Here is a 23,610-nt window from a genome sequence, read left to right as displayed (position 1 = left end):
TCAGGGCCACAGGGAGTCTGGTCTCAGTGCCACAGGGAGTCTGGTCTCAGGGCCACAGGGAGTCTGAACTCAGGGCCACAGGGAGTCTGGTCTCAGTGCCACAAGGAGTCTGATCTCAGGGCCACAGGGAGTCTGGTCTCAGTGCCACAGGGAGTCTGGTCTCAGTGCCACAGGGAGTCTGGTCTCAGTGCTACAGGGAGTCTGGTCTTAGTGCTACAGGGAGTCTGGTCTCAGTGCCACAGGGAGTCTGGTCTCAGTACTACAGGGAGTCTGGTCTCCGTGCTACAGGGAGTATGGTCTTAGTGCTACAGGGAGTCTGGTCTCAGTGCCACAGGGAGTCTGGTCTCAGTGCTACAGGGAGTCTGGTCTCCGTGCTACAGGGAGTATGGTCTCAGGGCTACAGGGAGTCTGGTCTCAGTGCCACAGGGAGTCTGGTCTCAGTGCTACAGGGAGTCTGGTCTCAGTGCTACAGGGAGTCTGGTCTCAGTGCTACAGGGAGTCTGGTCTCAGTGCCACAGGGAGTCTGGTCTCAGTGCTACAGGGAGTCTGGTCTCAGTACTACAGGGAGTCTGGTCTCCGTGCTACAGGGAGTCTGGGATCAGGGCCACAGGGAGTCGGGTCTCAGTGCCACAGGGAGTCTGGTCTCAGTGCCACAGGGAGTCTGGTCTCAGTGCCACAGGGAGTCTGGTCTCAGGCCCACAGGGAGTCTGAACTCAGGGCCACAGGGAGTCTGGTCTCAGTGCCACAAGGAGTCTGATCTCAGGGCTACAGGGAGTCTGGTCTCAGTGCCACAGGGAGTCTGGTCTCAGTGCCACAGGGAGTCTGGTCTTAATGCTACAGGGAGTCTGGTCTCAGTGCCACAGGGAGTCTGGTCTCAGTGCCACAGGGAGTCTGGTCTCAGTGCCACAGGGAGTCTGGTCTCAGTGCCACAGGGAGTCTGGTCTCCGTGCTACAGGGAGTATGGTCTCAGTGCTACAGGGAGTCTGGTCTCAGTGCCACAGGGAGTCTGGTCTCAGTGCCACAGGGAGTCTGGTCTCAGTGCCACAGGGAGTCTGGTCTTAGTGCTACAGGGAGTCTGGTCTCAGTGCCACAGGGAGTCTGGTCTCCGTGCTACAGGGAGTCTGGTCTCCGTGCTACAGGGAGTATGGTCTCAGTGCTACAGGGAGTCTGGTCTCAGTGCCACAGGGAGTCTGGTCTCAGTGCGACAGGGAGTCTGGTCTCAGTGCTACAGGGAGTCTGGTCTCAGGCACACAGGGAGTCTGGTCTCAGTGCTACATGGAGTCTGGTCTCAGGGCCACAGGGAGTCTGGTCTCAGGGCCACAGGGAGTCTGGTCTCAGGGCCACAGGGAGTCGGGTCTCAGTGCTACAGGGAGTCTGGTCTCAGTGCCACAGGGAGTCTGGTCTCAGTGCCACAGGGAGTCTGGTCTCAGTGCCACAGGGAGTCTGGTCTCAGGCCCACAGGGAGTCTGAACTCAGGGCCACAGGGAGTCTGGTCTCAGGGCCACAGGGAGTCTGGTCTCAGTGCCACAGGGAGTCTGGTCTCAGGGCCACAGGGAGTCTGGTCTCAGTGCCACAGGGAGTCTGGTCTCAGTGCCACAGGGAGTCTGGTCTCAGTGCCACAGGGAGTCTGGTCTCAGTGCTACAGGGAGTCTGGTCTCAGTACTACAGGGAGTCTGGTCTCCGTGCTACAGGGAGTCTGGTCTCAGTGCCACAGGGAGTCTGGTCTCAGTGCCACAGGCAGTCTGGTCTCAGTGCTACAGGCAGTCTGGTCTCAGTGCCACAGGGAGTCTGGTCTCAGTGCTACAGGGAGTCTGGTCTCAGTGCTACAGGGAGTCTGGTCTCAGTGCTACAGGGAGTCTGGTCTCAGTGCCACAGGGAGTCTGGTCTCAGTGCCACAGGGAGTCTGGTCTCAGTGCCACAGGGAGTCTGGTCTCAGTGCTACAGGGAGTCTGGTCTCAGTGCTACAGGGAGTCTGGTCTCAGTGCTACAGGGAGTCTGGTCTCAGTGCCACAGGGAGTCTGGTCTCAGTGCTACAGGGAGTCTGGTCTCAGTACTACAGGGAGTCTGGTCTCCGTGCTACAGGGAGTCTGGTCTCAGGGCCACAGGGAGTCGGGTCTCAATGCCACAGGGAGTCTGGTCTCAGTGCCACAGGGAGTCTGGTCTCAGTGCCACAGGGAGTCTGGTCTCAGGCCCACAGGGAGTCTGAACTCAGGGCCACAGGGAGTCTGGTCTCAGTGCCACAAGGAGTCTGATCTCAGGGCCACAGGGAATCTGGTCTCAGTGCCACAGGGAGTCTGGTCTCAGTGCCACAGGGAGTCTGGTCTTAATGCTACAGGGAGTCTGGTCTCAGTGCCACAGGGAGTCTGGTCTCAGTGCCACAGGGAGTCTGGTCTCAGTGCCACAGGGAGTCTGGTCTCCGTGCTACAGGGAGTATGGTCTCAGTGCTACAGGGAGTCTGGTCTCAGTGCCACAGGGAGTCTGGTCTCAGTGCCACAGGGAGTCTGGTCTCAGTGCCACAGGGAGTCTGGTCTTAGTGCTACAGGGAGTCTGGTCTCAGTGCCACAGGGAGTCTGGTCTCCGTGCTACAGGGAGTATGGTCTCAGTGCTACAGGGAGTCTGGTCTCAGTGCCACAGGGAGTCTGGTCTCAGTGCGACAGGGAGTCTGGTCTCAGTGCTACAGGGAGTCTGGTCTCAGTGCACACAGGGAGTCTGGTCTCAGTGCTACATGGAGTCTGGTCTCAGGGCCACAGGGAGTCTGGTCTCAGGGCCACAGGGAGTCTGGTCTCAGGGCCACAGGGAGTCGGGTCTCAGTGCCACAGGGAGTCTGGTCTCAGTGCAACAGGGAGTCTGGTCTCAGTGCCACAGGGAGTCTGGTCTCAGTGCCACAGGGAGTCTGGTCTCAGGCCCACAGGGAGTCTGAACTCAGGGCCACAGGGAGTCTGGTCTCAGGGCCACAGGGAGTCTGGTCTCAGTGCCACAGGGAGTCTGGTCTCAGGGCCACAGGGAGTCTGGTCTCAGTGCCACAGGGAGTCTGGTCTCAGTGCCACAGGGAGTCTGGTCTCAGTGCCACAGGGAGTCTGGTCTCAGTGCTACAGGGAGTCTGGTCTCAGTGCTACAGGGAGTCTGGTCTCCGTGCTACAGGGAGTCTGGTCTCAGTGCCACAGGGAGTCTGGTCTCAGTGCCACAGGCAGTCTGGTCTCAGTGCTACAGGGAGTCTGGTCTCAGTGCCACAGGGAGTCTGGTCTCAGTGCTACAGGGAGTCTGGTCTCAGTGCTACAGGGAGTCTGGTCTCAGTGCTACAGGGAGTCTGGTCTCAGTGCCACAGGGAGTCTGGTCTCAGTGCCACAGGGAGTCTGGTCTCAGTGCGACAGGGAGTCTGGTCTCAGTGCCACAGGGAGTCTGGTCTCAGTGCTACAGGGAGTCTGGTCTCAGGCCCACAGGGAGTCTGGTCTCAGTGCTACAGGGAGTCTGGTCTCAGGGCCACAGGGAGTCTGGTCTCAGGGCCACAGGGAGTCTGGTCTCAGGGCCACAGGGAGTCTGGTCTCAGTGCTACAGGGAGTCTGGTCTCAGTGCCACAGGGAGTCTGGTCTCAGTGCCACAGGGAGTCTGGTCTCAGTGCCACAGGGAGTCTGGTCTCAGTGCTACAGGGAGTCTGGTCTCAGTGCCCACAGGGAGTCTGGTCTCAGTGCTACAGGGAGTCTGGTCTCAGGGCCACAGGGAGTCTGGTCTCAGTGCCACAGGGAGTCTGGTCTCAGTGCTACAGGGAGTCTGGTCTCAGTACTACAGGGAGTCTGGTCTCCGTGCTACAGGGAGTCTGGTCTCAGTGCCACAGGGAGTCTGGTCTCAGTGCCACAGGCAGTCTGGTCTCAGTGCTACAGGCAGTCTGGTCTCAGTGCCACAGGGAGTCTGGTCTCAGTGCCACAGGGAGTCTGGTCTCAGTGCCACAGGCAGTCTGGTCTCAGTGCTACAGGCAGTCTGGTCTCAGTGCCACAGGGAGTCTGGTCTCAGTGCTACAGGGAGTCTGGTCTCAGTGCTACAGGGAGTCTGGTCTCAGTGCTACAGGGAGTCTGGTCTCAGTGCCACAGGGAGTCTGGTCTCAGTGCCACAGGGAGTCTGGTCTCAGTGCTACAGGGAGTCTGGTCTCAGTGCCACAGGGAGTCTGGTCTCAGTGCTACAGGGAGTCTGGTCTCAGTGCCACAGGGAGTCTGGTCTCAGTGCTACAGGGAGTCTGGTCTCAGTGCCACAGGGAGTCTGGTCTCAGTGCCACAGGGAGTCTGGTCTCAGTGCTACAGGGAGTCTGGTCTCAGTGCTACAGGGAGTCTGGTCTCAGTGCCACAGGGAGTCTGGTCTCAGTGCCACAGGGAGTCTGGTCTCAGTGCTACAGGGAGTCTGGTCTCAGTGCTACAGGGAGTCTGGTCTCAGTGCTACAGGGAGTCTGGTCTCAGTGCTACAGGGAGTCTGGTCTCAGTGCCACAGGGAGTCTGGTCTCAGTGCTACAGGGAGTCTGGTCTCAGGGCCACAGGGAGTCTGGTCTCAGTGCTACAGGGAGTCTGGTCTCAGTGCTACAGGGATTCTGGTCTCAGTGCTACAGGGAGTCTGGTCTCAGTGCCACAGGGAGTCTGGTCTCAGTGCTACAGGGAGTCTGGTCTCAGTGCCACAGGGAGTCTGGTCTCAGTGCCACAGGGAGTCTGGTCTCAGTGCTACAGGGAGTCTGGTCTCAGTGCCACAGGGAGTCTGGTCTCTGTACTAATGGGAGTCTGGTCTCAGTGTTACAGGGAGTCTGGTCTCAGTGCTACAGGGAGTCTGGTCTCAGTGCTACAGGGAGTCTGGTCTCAGTGCCCGCCTCTGTTTGTAAGTTCAAAACGAGAGCGGCTGAAGCTGTAATCCACCCAGCTGATTCCCTCTAATCAGGGTTGTGCACAAAACCATTTAAACCTCTGGTAAGCCCTCTCTCTCTCCCTTCCACTCTCTCTCTCTTCATCTCGCTCTCTTTCTCTCTGCTCTTTCTCTCCCTCCATTCCTTCTAAGAGTGGTCCATGTGACCACTTGGAATTGCTCTCCGGGTTAAGACTGACATTGGCGTGAGAGAGGGAGGCCAGAAGGGCAACGAGGGATCAGGGTGGGAGGGGGGGATGACTGTTGGAAGTGCCTGGAGAGAAGGGAAGGATAAGAGGACAACTGAACTTTGTAGTTTCTAAACTGAATAAAATGTTAAAAGTAATCATTCAGACGGCTGTCTGTTGTCATTATATACACACAGCTTGACACAGTATGTTTCTGTGTGTGTCCGTCTGTTCGTGCGTCCGACATTGCGTGTGTGTGAAGCAGTGCATGGCATGAGCGTCCCCAACGCTAGCAGAGGTTATGACCTGGCCCCAGCGCCACGTAGTGTGTGTGTGCCTACGTGCGTACTTGCGTGCGTGTGTGTATGTGCGTCCCTGCATGCATGTGTCTGTCCTTGCACGTGTCTATGTGAAGCAGGGCTTAGGGAGCAGAGCGGGTGAGTAGAGTCCTGCTGGCTCTGGCTGGGCTTCCTGGTCACACTAGCAGGGGTGAGATCTCCCTAAATGAACCTACTGGCTGTGGAACTACATAATGGGATGACAAGCTGTGGAGGTTTAGGAGGGAGGAGGGGGGAGAGGGTCATGGGGAGCAGAGGAGTAGAGTGCAAGGGTTGTGCTCGAGGATATTGGGGGAGGGGAGTGTGTGGTTGACTGGCTCTGTCTATATAGAGGCTGCACATCAGGATTCATTGGTAAATCAGATCAAATATTTGTTTGTTCCAACATATTTATTGATAAAATTGTGCTGGAGTTTTAGATCATTATGATAATGATGTTGGATATGTTTTATGGGGAGCTGCATTATGGGTAGAATGAGTCACCGTTATGTCCGTTGTCTTGTCTGATTGATATACCAGCCTGCTCCTTTAGGGGAACACATTTATAGTCTGGTTTAATCGAGTGCTCCTCCTGTCCTGTGGATAATAAGGAAACAGGACTGTGTGTGTGTGTGTGTGTGTGTGTGTGTGTGTGTGTGTGTGTGTGTGTGTGTGTGTGTGTGTGTGTGTGTGTGTGTGTGTGTGTGTGTGTGTGTGCGTGTGCGTGCGTGCGTGCGTGCGTGCGTGCGTGTGTGCGTGTGTGCGTGCGTGCGTGCGTGCGTGCGTGCGTGCGTGCGTGCGTGCGTGTGCGTGTGTGTGTGTGTGCACTGCAGGATGTTGGGTCTCTGGCTTGAATATCATACAAGGTCAAACCCAGCTGACATCAATAATTCATTGTTTTATTTTAACATGATGCAGATGCTTTTTATCCTCCATCTATAATGTTTTTCAGGATTCTATCTCCCTCCCACGCTCCTTCACACACACACACACACACACACACACACACACACACACACACACACACACACACACACACACACACACACACACACACACACACACACACACACACACACACACACACACACACACACACACACACACACACACACACACACACACACACACACATGTTTTACTATCCTTGTGGGGACTAAACAACTGATTCCCATTCAAATTCTGATTCCCTAACCCCTAAATCCAACCCCTAACCCCTAACACTAATTCTAACCCTAATTGTTGCCATAACAATAAACCTAACCCCTTATCCAGCGTTTCCCAATCTCGGTCCTCGGGACCTCAAGGGGTGCACACTTTGGTTTTTGCCCAACACTACACAGCTGATTCAAAGCCTGATGATTAGGTGATTATTTGAATCTGCTGTGTTGTGCTAGGGGACAAACCAAACTGTGCCCCCCATGGTGTCCCGGGGAAACACTAATACCACAGGGATAGTAATACCAAAAACACACACACCCCTCTCCACCCCCTCTGTCCAGCTGCATGCCTCCATTGATGGGAGCGTGGAGCACCAGCTCAAAAAATAAGAGAGGGAGAGAGAGAGGGAGAGAGAGAGGGAGAGAGAGAGGGAGAGAGAGAGGGAGGGCAAGTGTGAGAGAGTATGATCAAGACCAAGAGAGGGAGGGAGGGAGAGAGAGAGAGCCACAGAGCGAGAGGGAGGGTAGTGAGCGAGCGAGCGATAGAGCGCGCAAGAGAGAGAGAGACAAGGGAGAGAGAGGGAGGTGCTGCATCAGCCCGGCACACGCAGGACGCAGCAACACCAACAGCCTCGGCTTAGAGGTCTATTGTTCCCTGTTTCCCCCTCGCTGGCCTAGCCACCACATAGAGAGAGAGAGAAAGAAGGGAGGAGAGGAGAACCATTCATTCACCCAGGATTACTTCTTCTTAGAGGAGGGACGGAGCAGGGAGCAGAGTACACTTCTCCTCCACTGTGTCTGAGTGCTCCCTCAGTGTGTGTCTCCGTGTGTGTTGCCTTCTCCACTCTTTTTCCATTTGGTTATCTTTCGTTGTGTGGATACTATCACCGTGGTCCCACTGTGAAGGCCATGGGGTTGCCTGGCGGAGTGAAGGGGACACTGGGTGTGTGGAGGGGGTTACTCCCCTCTCTCTGGAGGCTAGCGCTGGTCCTCTTCTGGATCTCTGGAGCCACGGAGGCACAAACTGCAGACGACACCAAACCAACTGTCTACGTCTGGCAAACAGGTACAGCTGCTACAACTGCTGGGCTAATAATTAATTCGGTCACCATGCTGAAAATAGAGGGAGTGCCGAGAAAGATATCATCCTCTGTTACTATATGTACTGTGCAGCAGACTACTCCCCTCTCTCTCTCTCTCCCTCTCTCTCTCTCTCTCTCTCTCTCTCTCTCTCTCTCTCTCTCACTCTCACTCTCACTCACACCTGAGTGGTAGACTAGAATCTCTATGTGAAATACAGATTTGAAGATGTTGTTGAGGGTAGAGATTGTTTATCGTGGACTAAAGTTTTCCTTACAGGGATCTGTCCTCTTCAACTGTACTGCTGGTACCTGTGCCTATTCCATCGGCTTGTCCCAAATAGCCCTGGTCAAAAGTAATGCACAAAGATTTTTATTTTTGTAGCCTATCTTTTCCTGTTGCTTTCACTTACTGCTTTGGGGAATACAGTTTCGACTCTGACTATTGAATCAAGAGCTTTTGAGAAGAATTGTGCATGTTTTTAGAATGACAAGAAGCACAAGTTCTCCCTTGAGCTGAATTTCACACCATGCTGTTTGCTGAAAAGTAAGGAAGTAGAAAAGGTTGTATATGTCAGAGGGTCGTAGTGTGTGAACATATTTACTGCAGTCCCTGAGGTGAATCCCTAGCCTGTTCTGGCTGTTGCTGAGGGGAGGAGGAGAGGACTAGAGGTTGTGGGGCTGTGCTCTGTGCATTTTCCCATTCACCCCCATTCACTAGGCTCACAGTGACAGTTGGTACTGCTCCAACCGCTACAAACCACTATTGGACACATTTCTTGCATTCTGACACGTGCAGTTGATGAGTTGCAGTATCAGTGTGGTGGTGCACCCTGTAGCTGTGTGCATAGGTTCCCTTATGAACATGTGTGAACTGTGAACCTGCATGTTGTAAACAAGTGAGCTGCACATTAGAATGACCAATACAGGTTCATATATTTTTTTAGGCTACATATGATTATGAGCAGTTGTATAATTGCAGTTGCATAATTGACTGGCTCTGTGTTATAACGTGTAAGATATATCTAGTGTTACAGTATACAGCGCAGAGGCGTTGTCCATGCTGTTTTGGGCAGTGCTACTCTCTCACCATGTAGTTGAAAACACACTCAACATTAGATGTCAGCACATGGTCAGAGAGGGGTGCATTACTCATGCATGGGCTTATGAGTGAGGGGGAGAGGAGGGAGAGAACAGGGAGAAATGGGTAAAGGGGGAGTGAGGGGTTGGTTAAGGGGGAGAGAAGGGGGAGTAACAAGGGATAGGGAGGGGATGATTGTGGATTGGAAGAGGGCAGAGAAGGGGGAAGGAGAGAAGGGGAAGGGTGGGATAAGAGGGTGATTGGGGAAGGGGGTGGATGAATGGATGGATGGATGCTGACCCTTGTGTGTCCCATGGGTCCCTGGGACACACTGGGAAAGATCAATGTCCTATTACACTGCTGTCTCACCAGGAGATCTCTCTCTCTCTCTCTCTCTCTCTCTCTCTCTCTCTCTCTCTCTCTCTCTCTCTCTCTCTCTCTCTCTCTCTCTCAATTCAATTCAATTCAATTCAAGGGGCTTTATTGGCATGGGAAACATGTGTTAACATTGCCAAAGCAAGTGAGGTAGATAATATACAAAAGTGAAATAAACAATAAAAATTAACAGTAAACATTACACATACAGAAGTTTCAAAACAATAAAGACATTACAAATGTCATATTATATATATACAGTGTTGTAACAATGTACAAATGGTTAAAGCACACAAGTTAAAATAAATAAACATAAATATGGGTTGTATTTACAATGGTGTTTGTTCTTCACTGGTTGCCCTTTTCTTGTGTTAACAGGTCACAAATCTTGCTGCTGTGATGGCACACTGTGGAATTTCACCCAGTAGATATGGGAGTTTATCAAAATTGGATTTGTTTTCGAATTCTTTGTGGATCTGTGTAATCTGAGGGAAATATGTCTCTCTAATATGGTCATACATTGGGCAGGAGGTTAGGAAGTGCAGCTCAGTTTCCACCTCATTTTGTGGGCAGTGAGCACATAGCCTGTCTTCTCTTGAGAGCCATGTCTGCCTACGGCGGCCTTTCTCAATAGCAAGGCTATGCTCACTGAGTCTGTACTCTCTCTCTCTCTCTCTCTCTCTCTCTCTCTCTCTCTCTCTCTCTCTCTCTCTCTCTCTCTCTCTCTCTCTCTCTCTCTCTCTCTCTCTCTCTCTCTCTCTCTCTCTCTCTCTCTCTCATTGCAGTATAGTGAGACTCCACATGAGATGGGATCATTACTGAAAGTAATTTATTGATGAATGCAGACTTTAAAACATTGCTTTCTCTTAATCATGCCACTGGTTGGTATAACCAGAGTGTTTCATATCTGAGCCAAATGTTTATTTTTTGACTCATGGCCTTATTGTTTGCTGTTCCCCACTGAACAAGCCTGGCGTGCGGAAATCCCACGCCATTGTCCCCCTCTCGCTTTCTTTTCCCTCCATTCTCTCTTTTCTCTCTTTCTCCCTCTTTTCTTTTCTCTCTATCTTTTGCCTCTCTCCTTCACCCTCTCCACCATGCTTGTTAAAGTCCCTTCACCCTCTCCACCATGCTTGTTAAAGTCCCTTCACCCTCTCCACCATGCTTGTTACAGTCCCTTCACCCTCTCCACCATTTTTTATTTTTTAATTTTTTTATCTTTATTTTAACAGGGAAAACAGACTGAGACCTGGATCTCTTTTACGGCTGTGCCCTGTGTAAACATGTTGACATGTACAGTTTTAGACATACAGACAAGAACATTTCAAAACATACACAATTCAACAGAAACAATCACAGACAACATCATATTGATCCTCCATAAGCATTTTAAAATGGGCAAGGGACACCAGAGTGTCTAACTTAAGTTGGATCTGCAGTTTGTTCCATGAATAAGGTGCAAAGGAACTGAAGGCAGTCCTACCCAACTCTGTGGAGACCGCAGGAGTCTCTAATGTAATCCACATCTGTGATCTGGTTTTAAAATTAGTACATCTTGTGGAAATTAATGATGATATATATGGAGGTAGTTTTAAAAGAAGTGCTTTATAAATAAACAAGAGAGCATGTTGCTCTCGCCTCACAGATAGAGAGACCCAACCCACATGTTGATATAGGATACAGTGATGAGTTCTGTAACTATCACCCGTGATAAACCTGAGTGCACAATGGTAAATAGCATCCAGTGGTTTTAATGTGTTTGCCGATGCATGCATATAGATAATATCACCATAATCTAAAACGGACATAAAAGTAGCCTGCACAATTTTTTTCCTATTTACAGAGGACAGACAAGCCCTGTTTCTGTAAAGGAATCCTATCTTGAATTTGAGCTTTTTTCCCAATTCAGTAACATGTTTTTTAAAAGAAAGCCTATCATCTAACCATACCCCTAAGTATTTATATGCAGAGACCTTATTGATTTGAGTACCATCCAAGCTAGTGATTACAAACGTGTTTCTAACTGAGAGTTTAGACCTAGAAAAAAACATGACATTTGTTTTCTTAGCGTTTAAAACAAGTTTAAGCTGTAAAAGAGACCCCTGTAGTATCCTAAAATCAGACTCCAACTGCATTAAAGCTTGGTCCGCTGTTGGAGCAATAGAGTACATCACTGTGTCATCTGCATATAAATGGAATTTACAATATCTGACATCATCACCAATGTTGTTTATATAAAGTGAGAACAATAGTGGGCCAATTATTGAACCCTGAGGGACCCCTTTAAGTAACTGTAAGGGGTCAGACTTGACCCCATCGACCATGACGGCTTGAGTTCTATCTTTAAGATAGTCATAAAACCATCGGCAGGCATCAGTGCCCAGTCCTATAGATGACAGCTTACTCAACAGGATAGCATGGTCTACAGTGTCAAAAGCTTTTGACAAATCTACAAACAACGCAGCACAGTGCTTTCTATCGTCTAAGGCATTTGCAATATCATTTACAACAAGCATAGTGGCCGATGTGGTACTGTGTTTAGATCTAAAACCAGATTGATTGGTACTAAGAATACTGTTAGCAGAAAGAAAAGATTGTAACTGTTTGTTGACTATAGATTCTAGAATCTTTACCAGACAAGGGAGCCTAGAGATGGGTCGATAGTTATCCAAATCACTACCGTCACCTCCCTTATGTAATGGCAGAACAAAAGCTGCTTTCCACACCTTAGGGATATTTCCTGTGCTTAATGTTAGATTAAAAATGTGTGTTACTGAACCAGCAAAAATAGGTGCAGCACACTTAAGTAAGTACGGGTCTAAATTGTCAGCGCCTAAGGATTTCTTAGTATCAATGGCACACAGGGCAATTAGAACCTCTGCTTCAGTTATTTTCTGGAAACTAAAAACAGGGTTACCATTTTTCAGAGTAACGGTTGAAAAGCAAGACGAAAAATCAACTAACTGGCCAGTACCACAAAGTCCACTTTTCCTTTCAAATAAAAAACCAGCAGAGATGAAATGCTTATTAAAAGCATCACAAATATCATTTTTTTCAGTTAGAATACAGAAGTCTGAGGTAATTTGCTTAGGAAGAGAAACAGCAGAATTCCCCCGTTTCAGTGAATTAACGGTTTTCCAGAATTTTGCAGGATCTCCTGCAGAATCTGTCATAGCATTAAGGAAGTAATTTGATTTTGCCTTTTTGACAGCTGCAGTACATTTATTTCTCAATTGCCTAAAAAACAGCCAATCAGCTGGAGTACCTGTTTTCCTCGCCAAGGCCCAGGCCCGATTCTTTTGCAGGAAAAGACCTGACAATTCAGGAGAGAACCAAGAACTGGTTCGGTTTCTTACTCTGTGATTCTTAAGCGGGCATGTTTATCAGACATAGAAGTAACAATAGAAGAGAAAAAAGCAAGGGCTAAAACCGGGTCCAGAAAGCAGGGACCATGCTTGTTACAGTCCCTCCACCCTCTCCACCATGCTTGTTAAAGGCCCTCAACCCTCTCCACCATGCTTGTTACAGTCCCTCCACCCTCTCCACCATGCTTGTTAAAGTCCCTTCACCCTCTCCACCATGCTTGTTACATTCCCTTCACCCTCTCCACCATGCTTGTTAAAGGCCCTTCACCCTCTCCACCATGCTTGTTACAGTCCCTCCACCCTCTCCACCATGCTTGTTAAAGACCCTTCACCCTCTCCACCATGCTTGTTAAAGGCCCTTCACCCTCTCCACCATGCTTGTTACAGTCCCTCCACCCTCTCCACCATGCTTGTTAAAGGCCCTTCACCCTCTCCACCATGCTTGTTACAGTCCCTTAACCCTCTCCACCATGCTTGTTACAGTCCCTTCACCCTCTCCACCATGCTTGTTACAGTCCCTTCACCCTCTCCACCATGCTTGTTAAAGGCCCTCCACCCTCTCCACCATGCTTGTTACAGTCCCTCCACCCTCTCCACCATGCTTGTTAAAGGCCCTTCACCCTCTCCAACATGCTTGTTACAGTCCCTCCACCCTCTCCACCATGCTTGTTAAAGGCCCTTCACCCTCTCCACCATGCTTGTTACAGTCCCTTAACCCTCTCCACCATGCTTGTTACAGTCCCTTCACCCTCTCCACCATGCTTGTTACAGTCCCTTAACCCTCTCCACCATGCTTGTTACAGTCCCTCCACCCTCTCCACCATGCTTGTTACAGTCCCTTCACCCTCTCCACCATGCTTGTTAAAGGCCCTTCACCCTCTCCACCATGCTTGTTACAGTCCCTCCACCCTCTCCACCATAATTGTTAAAGGCCCTTCACCCTCTCCACCATGCTTGTTACAGTCCCTCGACCCTCTCCACCATGCTTGTTACAGTCCCTTCACCCTCTCCACCATGCTTGTTACAGTCCCTTCACCCTCTCCACCATGCTTGTTAAAGGCCCTCCACCCTCTCCACCATGCTTGTTACAGTCCCTCCACCCTCTCCACCATGCTTGTTACAGTCCCTTCACCCTCTCCACCATGCTTGTTACAGTCCCTTCACCCTCTCCACCATGCTTGTTACAGTCCCTTCACCCTCTCCACCATGCTTGTTAAAGGCCCTCCACCCTCTCCACCATGCTTGTTACAGTCCCTTCACCCTCTCCACCATGCTTGTTAAAGGCCCTCCACCCTCTCCACCATGCTTGTTACAGTCCCTTCACCCTCTCCACCATGCTTGTTAAAGGCCCTCCACCCTCTCCACCATGCTTGTTAAAGTCCCTCCACCCTCTCCACCATGCTTGTTACAGTCCCTTCACCCTCTCCACCATGCTTGTTAAAGGCCCTTCACCCTCTCCACCATGCTTGTTAAAGTCCCTTCACCCTCTCCACCATGCTTGTTACAGTCCCTTCACCCTCTCAACCATGCTTGTTAAAGGCCCTTCACCCTCTCCACCATGCTTGTTAAAGGCCCTTCACCCTCTCCACCATGCTTGTTACAGTCCCTCCACCCTCTCCACCATGCTTGTTACAGTCCCTTCACCCTCTCCACCATGCTTGTTACAGTCCCTTCACCCTCTCCAGCATGCTTGTTACAGTCCCTCCACCCTCTCCACCATGCTTGTTAAAGTCCCTTCACCCTCTCCACCATGCTTGTTACAGTCCCTCCACCCTCTCCACCATGCTTGTTACAGTCCCTTCACCCTCTCCACCATGCTTGTTACAGTCCCTCCACCCTCTCCACCATGCTTGTTACAGTACCTCCACCCTCTCCACCATGCTTGTTACAGTCCCTTCACCCTCTCCACCATGCTTGTTACAGTCCCTTCACCCTCTCCACCATGCTTGTTAAAGGCCCTTCACCCTCTCCACCATGCTTGTTAAAGGCCCTTCACCCTCTCCACCATGCTTGTTAAAGGCCCTTCACCCTCTCCACCATGCTTGTTACAGTCCCTCCACCCTCTCCACCATGCTTGTTACAGTCCCTTCACCCTCTCCACCATGCTTGTTACAGTCCCTTCACCCTCTCCACCATGCTTGTTAAAGGCCCTCCACCCTCTCCACCATGCTTGTTACAGTCCCTTCACCCTCTCCACCATGCTTGTTAAAGGCCCTTCACCCTCTCCACCATGCTTGTTACAGTCCCTCCACCCTCTCCACCACGCTTGTTAAAGGCCCTTCACCCTCTCCACCATGCTTGTTACAGTCCCTTCACCCTCTCCACCATGCTTGTTAAAGGCCCTTCACCCTCTCCACCATGCTTGTTAAAGGCCCTTCACCCTCTCCACCATGCTTGTTACAGTCCCTTCACCCTCTCCACCATGCTTGTTAAAGGCCCTCCACCCTCTCCACCATGCTTGTTACAGTCCCTTCACCCTCTCCACCATGCTTGTTACAGTCCCTTCACCCTCTCCACCATGCTTGTTACAGTCCCTTCACCCTCTCCACCATGCTTGTTACAGTCCCTTCACCCTCTCAAACATGCTTGTTAAAGGCCCTCCAACCTCTCCACCATGCTTGTTAAAGGCCCTCCACCCTCTCCACCATGCTTGTTAAAGTCTCTTCACCCTCTCCACCATGCTTGTTAAAGTCTCTTCACCCTCTCCACCATGCTTGTTAAAGGCCCTTCACCCTCTCCACCATGCTTGTTAAAGGCCCTCCACCCTCTCCACCATGCTTGTTACAGTCCCTTCACCCTCTCCACCATGCTTGTTACAGTCCCTTCACCCTCTCCACCATTCTTGTTACAGTCCCTTCACCCTCTCCACCATGCTTGTTACAGTCCCTTCACCCTCTCCACCATGCTTGTTACAGTCCCTTCACCCTCTCCACCGTGCTTGTTAAAGGCCCTCCACCCTCTCCACCATGCTTGTTACAGTCCCTTCACCCTCTCCACCATGCTTGTTACAGTCCCTTCACCCTCTCCACCATGCTTGTTACAGGCCCTCCACCCTCTCCACCATGCTTGTTACAGTCCCTTCACCCTCTCCACCATGCTTGTTAAAGGCCCTTCACCCTCTCCACCATGCTTGTTACAGTCCCTCCACCCTCTCCACCATGCTTGTTACAGTCCCTTCACCCTCTCCACCATGCTTGTTACAGTCCCTTCACCCTCTCCACCATGCTTGTTAAAGGCCCTCCACCCTCTCCACCATGCTTGTTAAAGGCACTTCACCCTCTCCACCATGCTTGTTAAAGTCTCTTCACCCTCTCCACCATGCTTGTTAAAGGCCCTTCACCCTCTCCACCATGCTTGTTAAAGTTTCTTCACCCTCTCCACCATGCTTGTTAAAGTATCTTCACCCTCTCCACCATGCTTGTTAAAGGCCCTTCACCCTCTCCACTATGCTTGTTACAGTCCCTTCACCCTCTCCACCATGCTTGTTACAGTCCCTTCACCCTCTCAAACATGCTTGTTAAAGGCCCTCCACCCTCTCCACCATGCTTGTTAAAGGCCCTCCACCCTCTCCACCATGCTTGTTAATGTCTCTTCACCCTCTCCACCATGCTTGTTAAAGTCTCTTGACCCTCTCCACCATGCTTGTTACAGTCCCTTCACCCTCTCCACCATGCTTGTTAAAGGCCCTCCACCCTCTCCACCATGCTTGTTAAAGTCTCTTCACCCTCTCCACCATGCTTGTTACAGTCCCTTCACCCTCTCCACCATGCTTGTTAAAGGCCCTCCACCCTCTCCACCATGCTTGTTACAGTCCCTTCACCCTCTCCACCATGCTTGTTACAGTCCCTTCACCCTCTCCACCATGCTTGTTACAGTCCCTTCACCCTCTCCACCGTGCTTGTTAAAGGCCCTCCACCCTCTCCACCATGCTTGTTACAATCCCTTCACCCTCTCCACCATGCTTGTTACAGTCCCTTCACCCTCTCCACCATGCTTGTTACAGGCCCTCCACCCTCTCCACCATGCTTGTTACAGTCCCTTCACCCTCTCCACCATGCTTGTTAAAGGCCCTTCACCCTCTCCACCATGCTTGTTACAGTCCCTCCACCCTCTCCACCATGCTTGTTACAGTCCCTTCACCCTCTCCACCATGCTTGTTAAAGGCCCTTCACCCTCTCCACCATGCTTGTTACAGTCCCTTCACCCTCTCCACCATGCTTGTTAAAGGCCCTTCACCCTCTCCACCATGCTTGTTACAGTCCCTCCACCATCTCCACCATGCTTGTTAAAGGCCCTTCACCCTCTCCACCATGCTTGTTACATTCCCTTCACCCTCTCCACCATGCTTGTTAAAGGCCCTTCACCCTCTCCACCATGCCTTTTAAAGGCCCTTCACCCTCTCCACCATGCTTGTTACAGTCCCTCCACCATCTCCACCATGCTTGTTAAAGTCCCTCCACCCTCTCCACCATGCTTGTTAAAGTCCCTTCACCCTCTCCACCATGCTTGTTACAGTCCCTTCACCCTCTCCACCATGCTTGTTACAGTCTCTTCACCCTCTCCACCATGCTTGTTAAAGGCCCTTCACCCTCTCCACCATGCTTGTTAAAGGCCCTCCACCCTCTCCACCATGCTTGTTACAGTCCCTTCACCCTCTCCAACATGCTTGTTAAAGGCCCTCCACCCTCTCCACCATGCTTGTTACAGTCCCTTCACCCTCTCCACCATGCTTTTTAAAGGCCCTTCACCCTCTCCACCATGCTTGTTACAGTCCCTTCACCCTCTCCACCATGCTTGTTACAGGCCCTTCACCCTCTCCACCATGCTTGTTACAGTCCCTTCACCGTCTCCACCATGCTTGTTACAGTCCCTTCACCCTCTCCACCATGCTTGTTAAAGGCCCTTCACCCTCTCCACCATGCTTGTTACAGTCCCTTCACCCTCTCCACCATGCTTGTTACAGGCCCTTCACCCTCTCCACCATGCTTGTTACAGTCCCTTCACCCTCTCCACCATGCTTGTTACAGGCCCTTCACCCTCTCCACCATGCTTGTTACAGTCCCTTCACCCTCTCCACCATGCTTGTTAAAGGCCCTTCACCCTCTCCACCATGCTTGTTAAAGGCCCTTCACCCTCTCCACCATGCTTGTTAAAGGCCCTTCACCCTCTCCACCATGCTTGTTAAAGTCCCTTCACCCTCTCCACCATAATTGTTAAAGGCCCTTCACCCTCTCCACCATGCTTGTTACAGTCCCTCGACCCTCTCCACCATGCTTGTTACAGTCCCTTCACCCTCTCCACCATGCTTGTTAAAGGCCCTTCACCCTCTCCACCATGCTTGTTAAAGGCCCTTCACCCTCTCCACCATGCTTGTTAAAGGCCCTTCACCCTCTCCACCATGCTTGTTAAAGGCCCTTCACCCTCTCCACCATGCTTGTTAAAGGCATACAGGACAGAGTAGGAGATTAAGGATAGCGAAAGGAAGTGAGGGAGGGGACAGCTTGGTGGTTGACTTAGCTCGATACCAACCATGTTTATTAACAAACTAGCACCATACAACGGCATGCTAGTTTAGAATGCTTGTCTGGATGGATGTGTCAAAATACCAAAATACACTGCGTTTCTCGGTAGGACATTTTTCATGCTGGCTTTCACTACCTTTTTAATTAATTGTGTTACAATGCTGAAATGCACAGCATGTTTTTCATATTGGCCTGTATTATATCAGTGTACAGTGTGCTATTGTTTGGAGAGTTCTGTTCCTTCACAGTATGTTAACAGTCTGTATATGATGCTAGTTTTGCTTGTTTGTGTGGATGAATGTGGCAGCATTCAGACATGCGATGGATTTCTATGGGGGAGGTTTTCATATTGGCCGTCTGCTGTATTGTAGCAGTCTACAGTGTGTTATTCTTTTTGAGGTTGTTGAGAGATCTGCGTTAATGTGGCATGTTGATGAGGTCTCCAGGGTCTGCCTGCGGGCCTGTTCTGCCCCTCACGTACAACACAACAACACTGTTTTCTCCAACCTCAGCACATCTGTGTGGCCGTGTGGGTTGGTGTGTGTATCACTATCTAACTAGCAGTTTGTGGAGCTAAGAACAGAGGTTCGATTGTGACTTTAGACTATGGAGGCTTATCTGGAACAAACCTAATTGGTAAAGAAAGGGATTGGTTTGGGATCTATTCATATTCCTCATCGATTTTTCTCTCAGTGACAAGATATAGATGTACAGTATCTCTGTGCTGCAGACCTACGGATATACTGTTATTCGCCGGCATGGAGGAGAGATGTGTTGGGAAGAGAAAAGAGGATAGAATGCCCATATTTCCCAGAGGCGGGAGATATTGATGTGGATGATATGTTAAAGGAAAGGATGGGGGGAAGGGGGGGTGAGGGAGTTTCTCCTGAGTGCAGTATTCCTGGGGTCCCCCACGAGCGGGGAGACATCAAAGGAGAAGGAAAACTCTCAATGAGTGTGTGAATTCGATGAGAGATTTTGAGAATTTATTCCATCTAATTAGTGCATCCAAGCTGCAAAGGCAGACAATTTGACACCAATATGAAACAAACACTCTCTCTGCAAGTGCTTAGCATATGTTGTATTAGTTAGCCGTGCAGTGTGTCTTTCTTGCCTTGTGTTCCATGTTTGTCTTAGCCCTTTGGGGTCTATCATTTCATTGTTATGACCCTGCTTTTGGGACATTACTTCCCACTTCCTGTTTTGCACATGCCTGGGGTGCGTCCCAATAATCTCTCCTTCTTCCTGAAGTGTGCACACGTTCACTACTCCCACAAATGTAAAAGCATGGAATGATGTTTTCATGGGCTAGAGGGAGTTTCCATATCAGTCAATTCTTTTCAAATCCATGAAGGGAAGTGAATAGTGCACATTTAAGGAGAAAGGAGAGATAATTGGGATAGAGCCCTTTTATTAATTGACAGGGTAGTTCCCTAGCTGTTTGATCCTCTTTGGGGCTTTAGACAGACCGTAGTAAATGGAGGCTGTTCTATTGAATCCTACAAAGCTTCTGCCCACAAGCGCACCCACAGGCCATCACCACTTCATCCTCAGAGATGGACAGTTGGTCGTTCTATTGTCCCCAGTGTGGCAGGGCTAAGGCTTCTGTGACACAGAGAAACACAATGGAAGCCCCTTTACCTCTGTCCTTTGTTCCTCCTTCTCCTCCTCCTCCTCTTCCTCCTCCTCCTCTTCCTCCGCCAATAGAACAACTGCCTATAGTGCATACCCCCAACCCCTCACGCACACACACATGCACAGATGCACAAACGCATGTGGACGCACACACACACACACACACACACACACACACACACACACACACACACACACACACACACACACACACACACACACACACACACACACACACACACACACACACACACACACACACACACACACACACACACACACTCACACTCGCACAGTCCTCTCTCTGAGGCCTGACCCCTGACCCCTGACCTCTGAGCTAGGAGCAGTCTTGTGAGGGCATCACTAAGAAAGGGGGGCCGGGATGCTGCGGCCTCTACAGGCCAAGTGTCAAGTAATTAATTAAAGCTATTCCACTTGGTTAGTAGTCTGTTTGTGCACTGTGTTTGTGTGAGTGTGATCGTGCATGAGTGCATGTATAATTACAGGTCTACAGAAAGCCTGTTGAAGAGATACGCTTTGCTCTCGACCCGTCCTTGTGTACCATTGTGTACCAAGCAGCCGACGATTTACGGGAAGGACGCATCTCTCAAAAGAAAACAAATGGACGTTCACAAATGATTAAAAGCCATTTGTTCTCCACAATTACACTCAAACATCAGATTGTATTGTGCAGAAGAGCTGGAGGAGCATTATGCTATCAGGGCGTAGATGGAGGGGTAAATGTATGCGTCCCCAATGGCACCATCGTCCCTATGTAGTGCACTACTTTTAATGCACTATATAGGGAATAGGGTGTCATTTAGGGTACAGACCCTCACTTATGTTCTCCCTAGGATTCATCAAGTGCCAAATTGCTGCTAGTCTTTTGGCGGGTTTAGCAGAAGAGGGCCCAGCTGTTCAGTTGCAGCATGGCTGCTCGCCCCAGGTGGAGGAGGGACTTGGACACACACCGCACGTGCACACGCACTTGCACTTGCACACACAAGGACACAGACAATTTGGCATGCAGACCCTCCTCTAAACTCAACAGCTTTTGTCTTGGTCTCCCCTTTCCTCTGTCTCTGTTTGTTTCTGTCTCTGTCACTCGTTCTCTCTCTCTTTCAAAGCTGAGCGTCCTTCTGCTTTCTAAGTGTAGCCATCTGCTCCTCTGGCGTTGCGGCTAGCGGGCTTTAATTTCTCTTTCTCTCCTGACAACCGAGGAAGAATTCCTAATCAGTCGTTTTGAATATTCACACCAGTAGACAGAAGGAGAAAGACAGTGTGACAGTGAGATTCAACTTACACCCACCTCCTGTCTCCTTATCCATTTCATTCAGCCTGTCTCTCTCTTTTGGTATTTCTAGTTTTCTCTCTAAGACACACACACATAGGCCTACAGAGAGAGAGAGATTCAAAGACACACTTGCAGCCATGCATGCATGAACCTAACACGCACACACATCCGTTCCATCCTTTCCAATCCCAGTGTGCAGTGCGGTGCCTCATTACTCCATGTTGGTGTGTGTGCGTACTAGTAGTAGGGGTTGTTGTGTGTGTGGAGCTGTCACTAGTCCACCTACAGACTCTAGACAGGGGGAGGCTGAGTAATAACATGAAGTAGAGTTGGTTTGATCCTGCTGTTACTGCTGGCTGTGGCTGCAGTGTGTGTGTGTGTGACAGGGGGCTGGGCCAGGGCCAGTTTAACCCGACAAGCACATCAGTCGCCCATAGCACAGTCTCTGTCAGCCTGCAATGGAAGCTGGGTAATTACAAGCTGTAGCAATTATAGAGGTGGGGTCCCGGGGATGAAGACATGCAAATGAACATATTGAAGGGAAAGAGAAATGCCTGCACACTGTTTTATGCACTCTAATAACATATAGCAATAAACAACATTGTTGTTGCCGCCGTTGTTGCAACCCCTATTACCAGTCTGTTCAACCTCTCTTTCGTATCGTCCGAGATCCCTAAAGATTGGAAAGCTGCTGCGGTCAGTCCCCTCTTCAAAGGGAGTGACACTCTGGACCCAAACTGTTATAGACCTGTATCCATCCTGCCCTGCCTCTCTAAAGTCTTCGAAAGCCAAGATAACAAACAGATCACCGACCATTTCGAATCCCACCGTACCTTCTCCGCTGTGCAATCCGGTTTCCGAGCTGGTCACGGGTGCACCTCAGCCACGCTCAACGTGGTACTAAACGATATCATAACCGCCATCGATAAAAGATAGTACTGCGCAGCCGTCTTCATCGACCTGGCCAGGGCTTTCGACACCGTATTCTTATCGGCAGACTCAATAGCCTTGGTTTCTCATATGACTGCCTAGCCTGGTTCACCAACTACTTCTCAGATAGAGTTCAGTGTGTCAAACCGGAGGGCCTGTTGTCTGGACCTCTGGCAGTCTCTATGGGGTACCACAGGGTTCAATTCCCGGGCCGACTCTTTTCTCTGTATATATCAATGATGTCACTCTTGCTGCTGGTGATTCCTTGATCCACCTCTACGCAGACGACACCATTCTGTATACTTCTGGCCCTTCTTTGGACACTGTGTTAACTAACCTCCAAACGAGCTTCAATGCCATACAACACTCCTTCCGTGGCCTCCAACTGCTCTTAAATGCTAGTAAAACCAAATGCATGCTTTTCAACCATTCGCTGCCCACACCCGACCGCCCGACTAGCATCACTACCCTGGATGGTTCTGACCTAGAATATGTGGACAACTTCAAATACCTAGGTGTCTGGATAGACTGTAAACTCTCCTTCCAGACTCATACTAAACATCTCAAATCCAAAATCAAATCTAGAATCGGCTTCCTATTTCGCAACAAAGCCTCTTTCACTCACGCCGCCAAACTTACCCTAGTAAAGCTGACTATCCTACCGATCTTCGACTTTGGCCATGTCATCTACAAAATAGCTTCCAATACTCTTATCAGCAAACTGGATGCAGTCTATCACAGTGCCATCCGTTTTGTTACCAAAGCCCCTTATACCACCCACCACTGCGACCTGTATGCTCTAGTCGGCTGGCCCTCGCTACATATTCGTCACCAAACCCACTGGCTCCAGGTCATCTATAAGTCTATGCTAGGTAAAGCCTCGCCTTAACTCAGCTCACTGGTCATGATAACAACGCCCACCCGTAGCATGCACTCCAGCAGGAATATCTCACTGGTCATGCCCAAAGCCAACACCTCCTTTGGCCGCCTTTCCTTACAGTTCTCTGCTGCCAGTGACTGGAACGAATTGCAAAAATCGCTGAAGCTGGAGACTTATATTTCCCTCACTAACTTTAAACATCAGCTATCTGAGCAGCTAAGCGATCGCTGCAGCTGTACATAGTCCAGCTGTAAATAGCCCACCCAATCTACCTACCTCATCCCCATATTGTTTTTATTTACTTTTCTGCTCTTTTGCACACCAGTATCTCTACTTGCACATCATCATCTGCTCATTTATCACTCCAGTGTTAATATGCTAATTTGTGAATAACTTCGCTACTATGGCCTATTTATTGCCTACCTCCTCACGCCATTTGCACACACTGTATATAGAGTTTCTTTTTTTCTATTGTGTTATTGACTGTACACTATTCCATGTGTAACTCTGTGTTGTTGTTTGTGTCGCACTGCTTTGCTTTATCTTGGCCAGGTCGCAGTTGTGAATGAGAACTTGTTCTCAACTAACCTACCTGGTAAAATAAAGGTGATTTTTTAAAACAAAATAAACATGAGCATGTGTCACAGTTGATTTCTGTTCCCTGTGACATATTTAGTACCCTACACTGTGTGTACGCTACTTCTGAATAAGCTAACAAGCGCACAAACTGTAAAACAGCCAATATGTTGACTATTAATGGACTCCTTCCAAATAGGCCTGTGTGTCTACGTGTCGGACAGGACAGCCGTGACTGTTGTCCTACTGTACATCTGTGGTCCACTGCTAACACGCTTACCATGCTTAGTACCATAGGAACCATCCCTCTTCCTTCTTAAAGGTTCCTGGGAC

General features: G+C 50.0%; 1 protein-coding gene across 1 annotated transcript in view; it reads left to right on the top strand.

Moving 5' to 3' along the window:
• The first annotated feature begins 7,057 nt into the window (after window positions 1-7,057).
• The window catches only part of LOC139554944 (thrombospondin type-1 domain-containing protein 7A-like), a 158,925-nt gene continuing 142,372 nt past the window's right edge, over window positions 7,058-23,610 (top strand). The window contains exon 1 of the mRNA XM_071368254.1: window positions 7,058-7,606. Within this exon, the coding sequence (XP_071224355.1) occupies window positions 7,450-7,606 (157 nt within the window). The 5' untranslated portion in view covers window positions 7,058-7,449. The remainder of the gene's footprint in view (window positions 7,607-23,610) is intronic.

Source organism: Salvelinus alpinus, chromosome 26, assembly GCF_045679555.1.
Source record: "Salvelinus alpinus chromosome 26, SLU_Salpinus.1, whole genome shotgun sequence".
Lineage (NCBI taxonomy): Eukaryota > Metazoa > Chordata > Actinopteri > Salmoniformes > Salmonidae > Salvelinus > Salvelinus alpinus.
The sequence above is the reverse complement of the archived record's forward strand: the minus strand, read 5'-3'. Positions and strand labels throughout refer to the sequence as shown.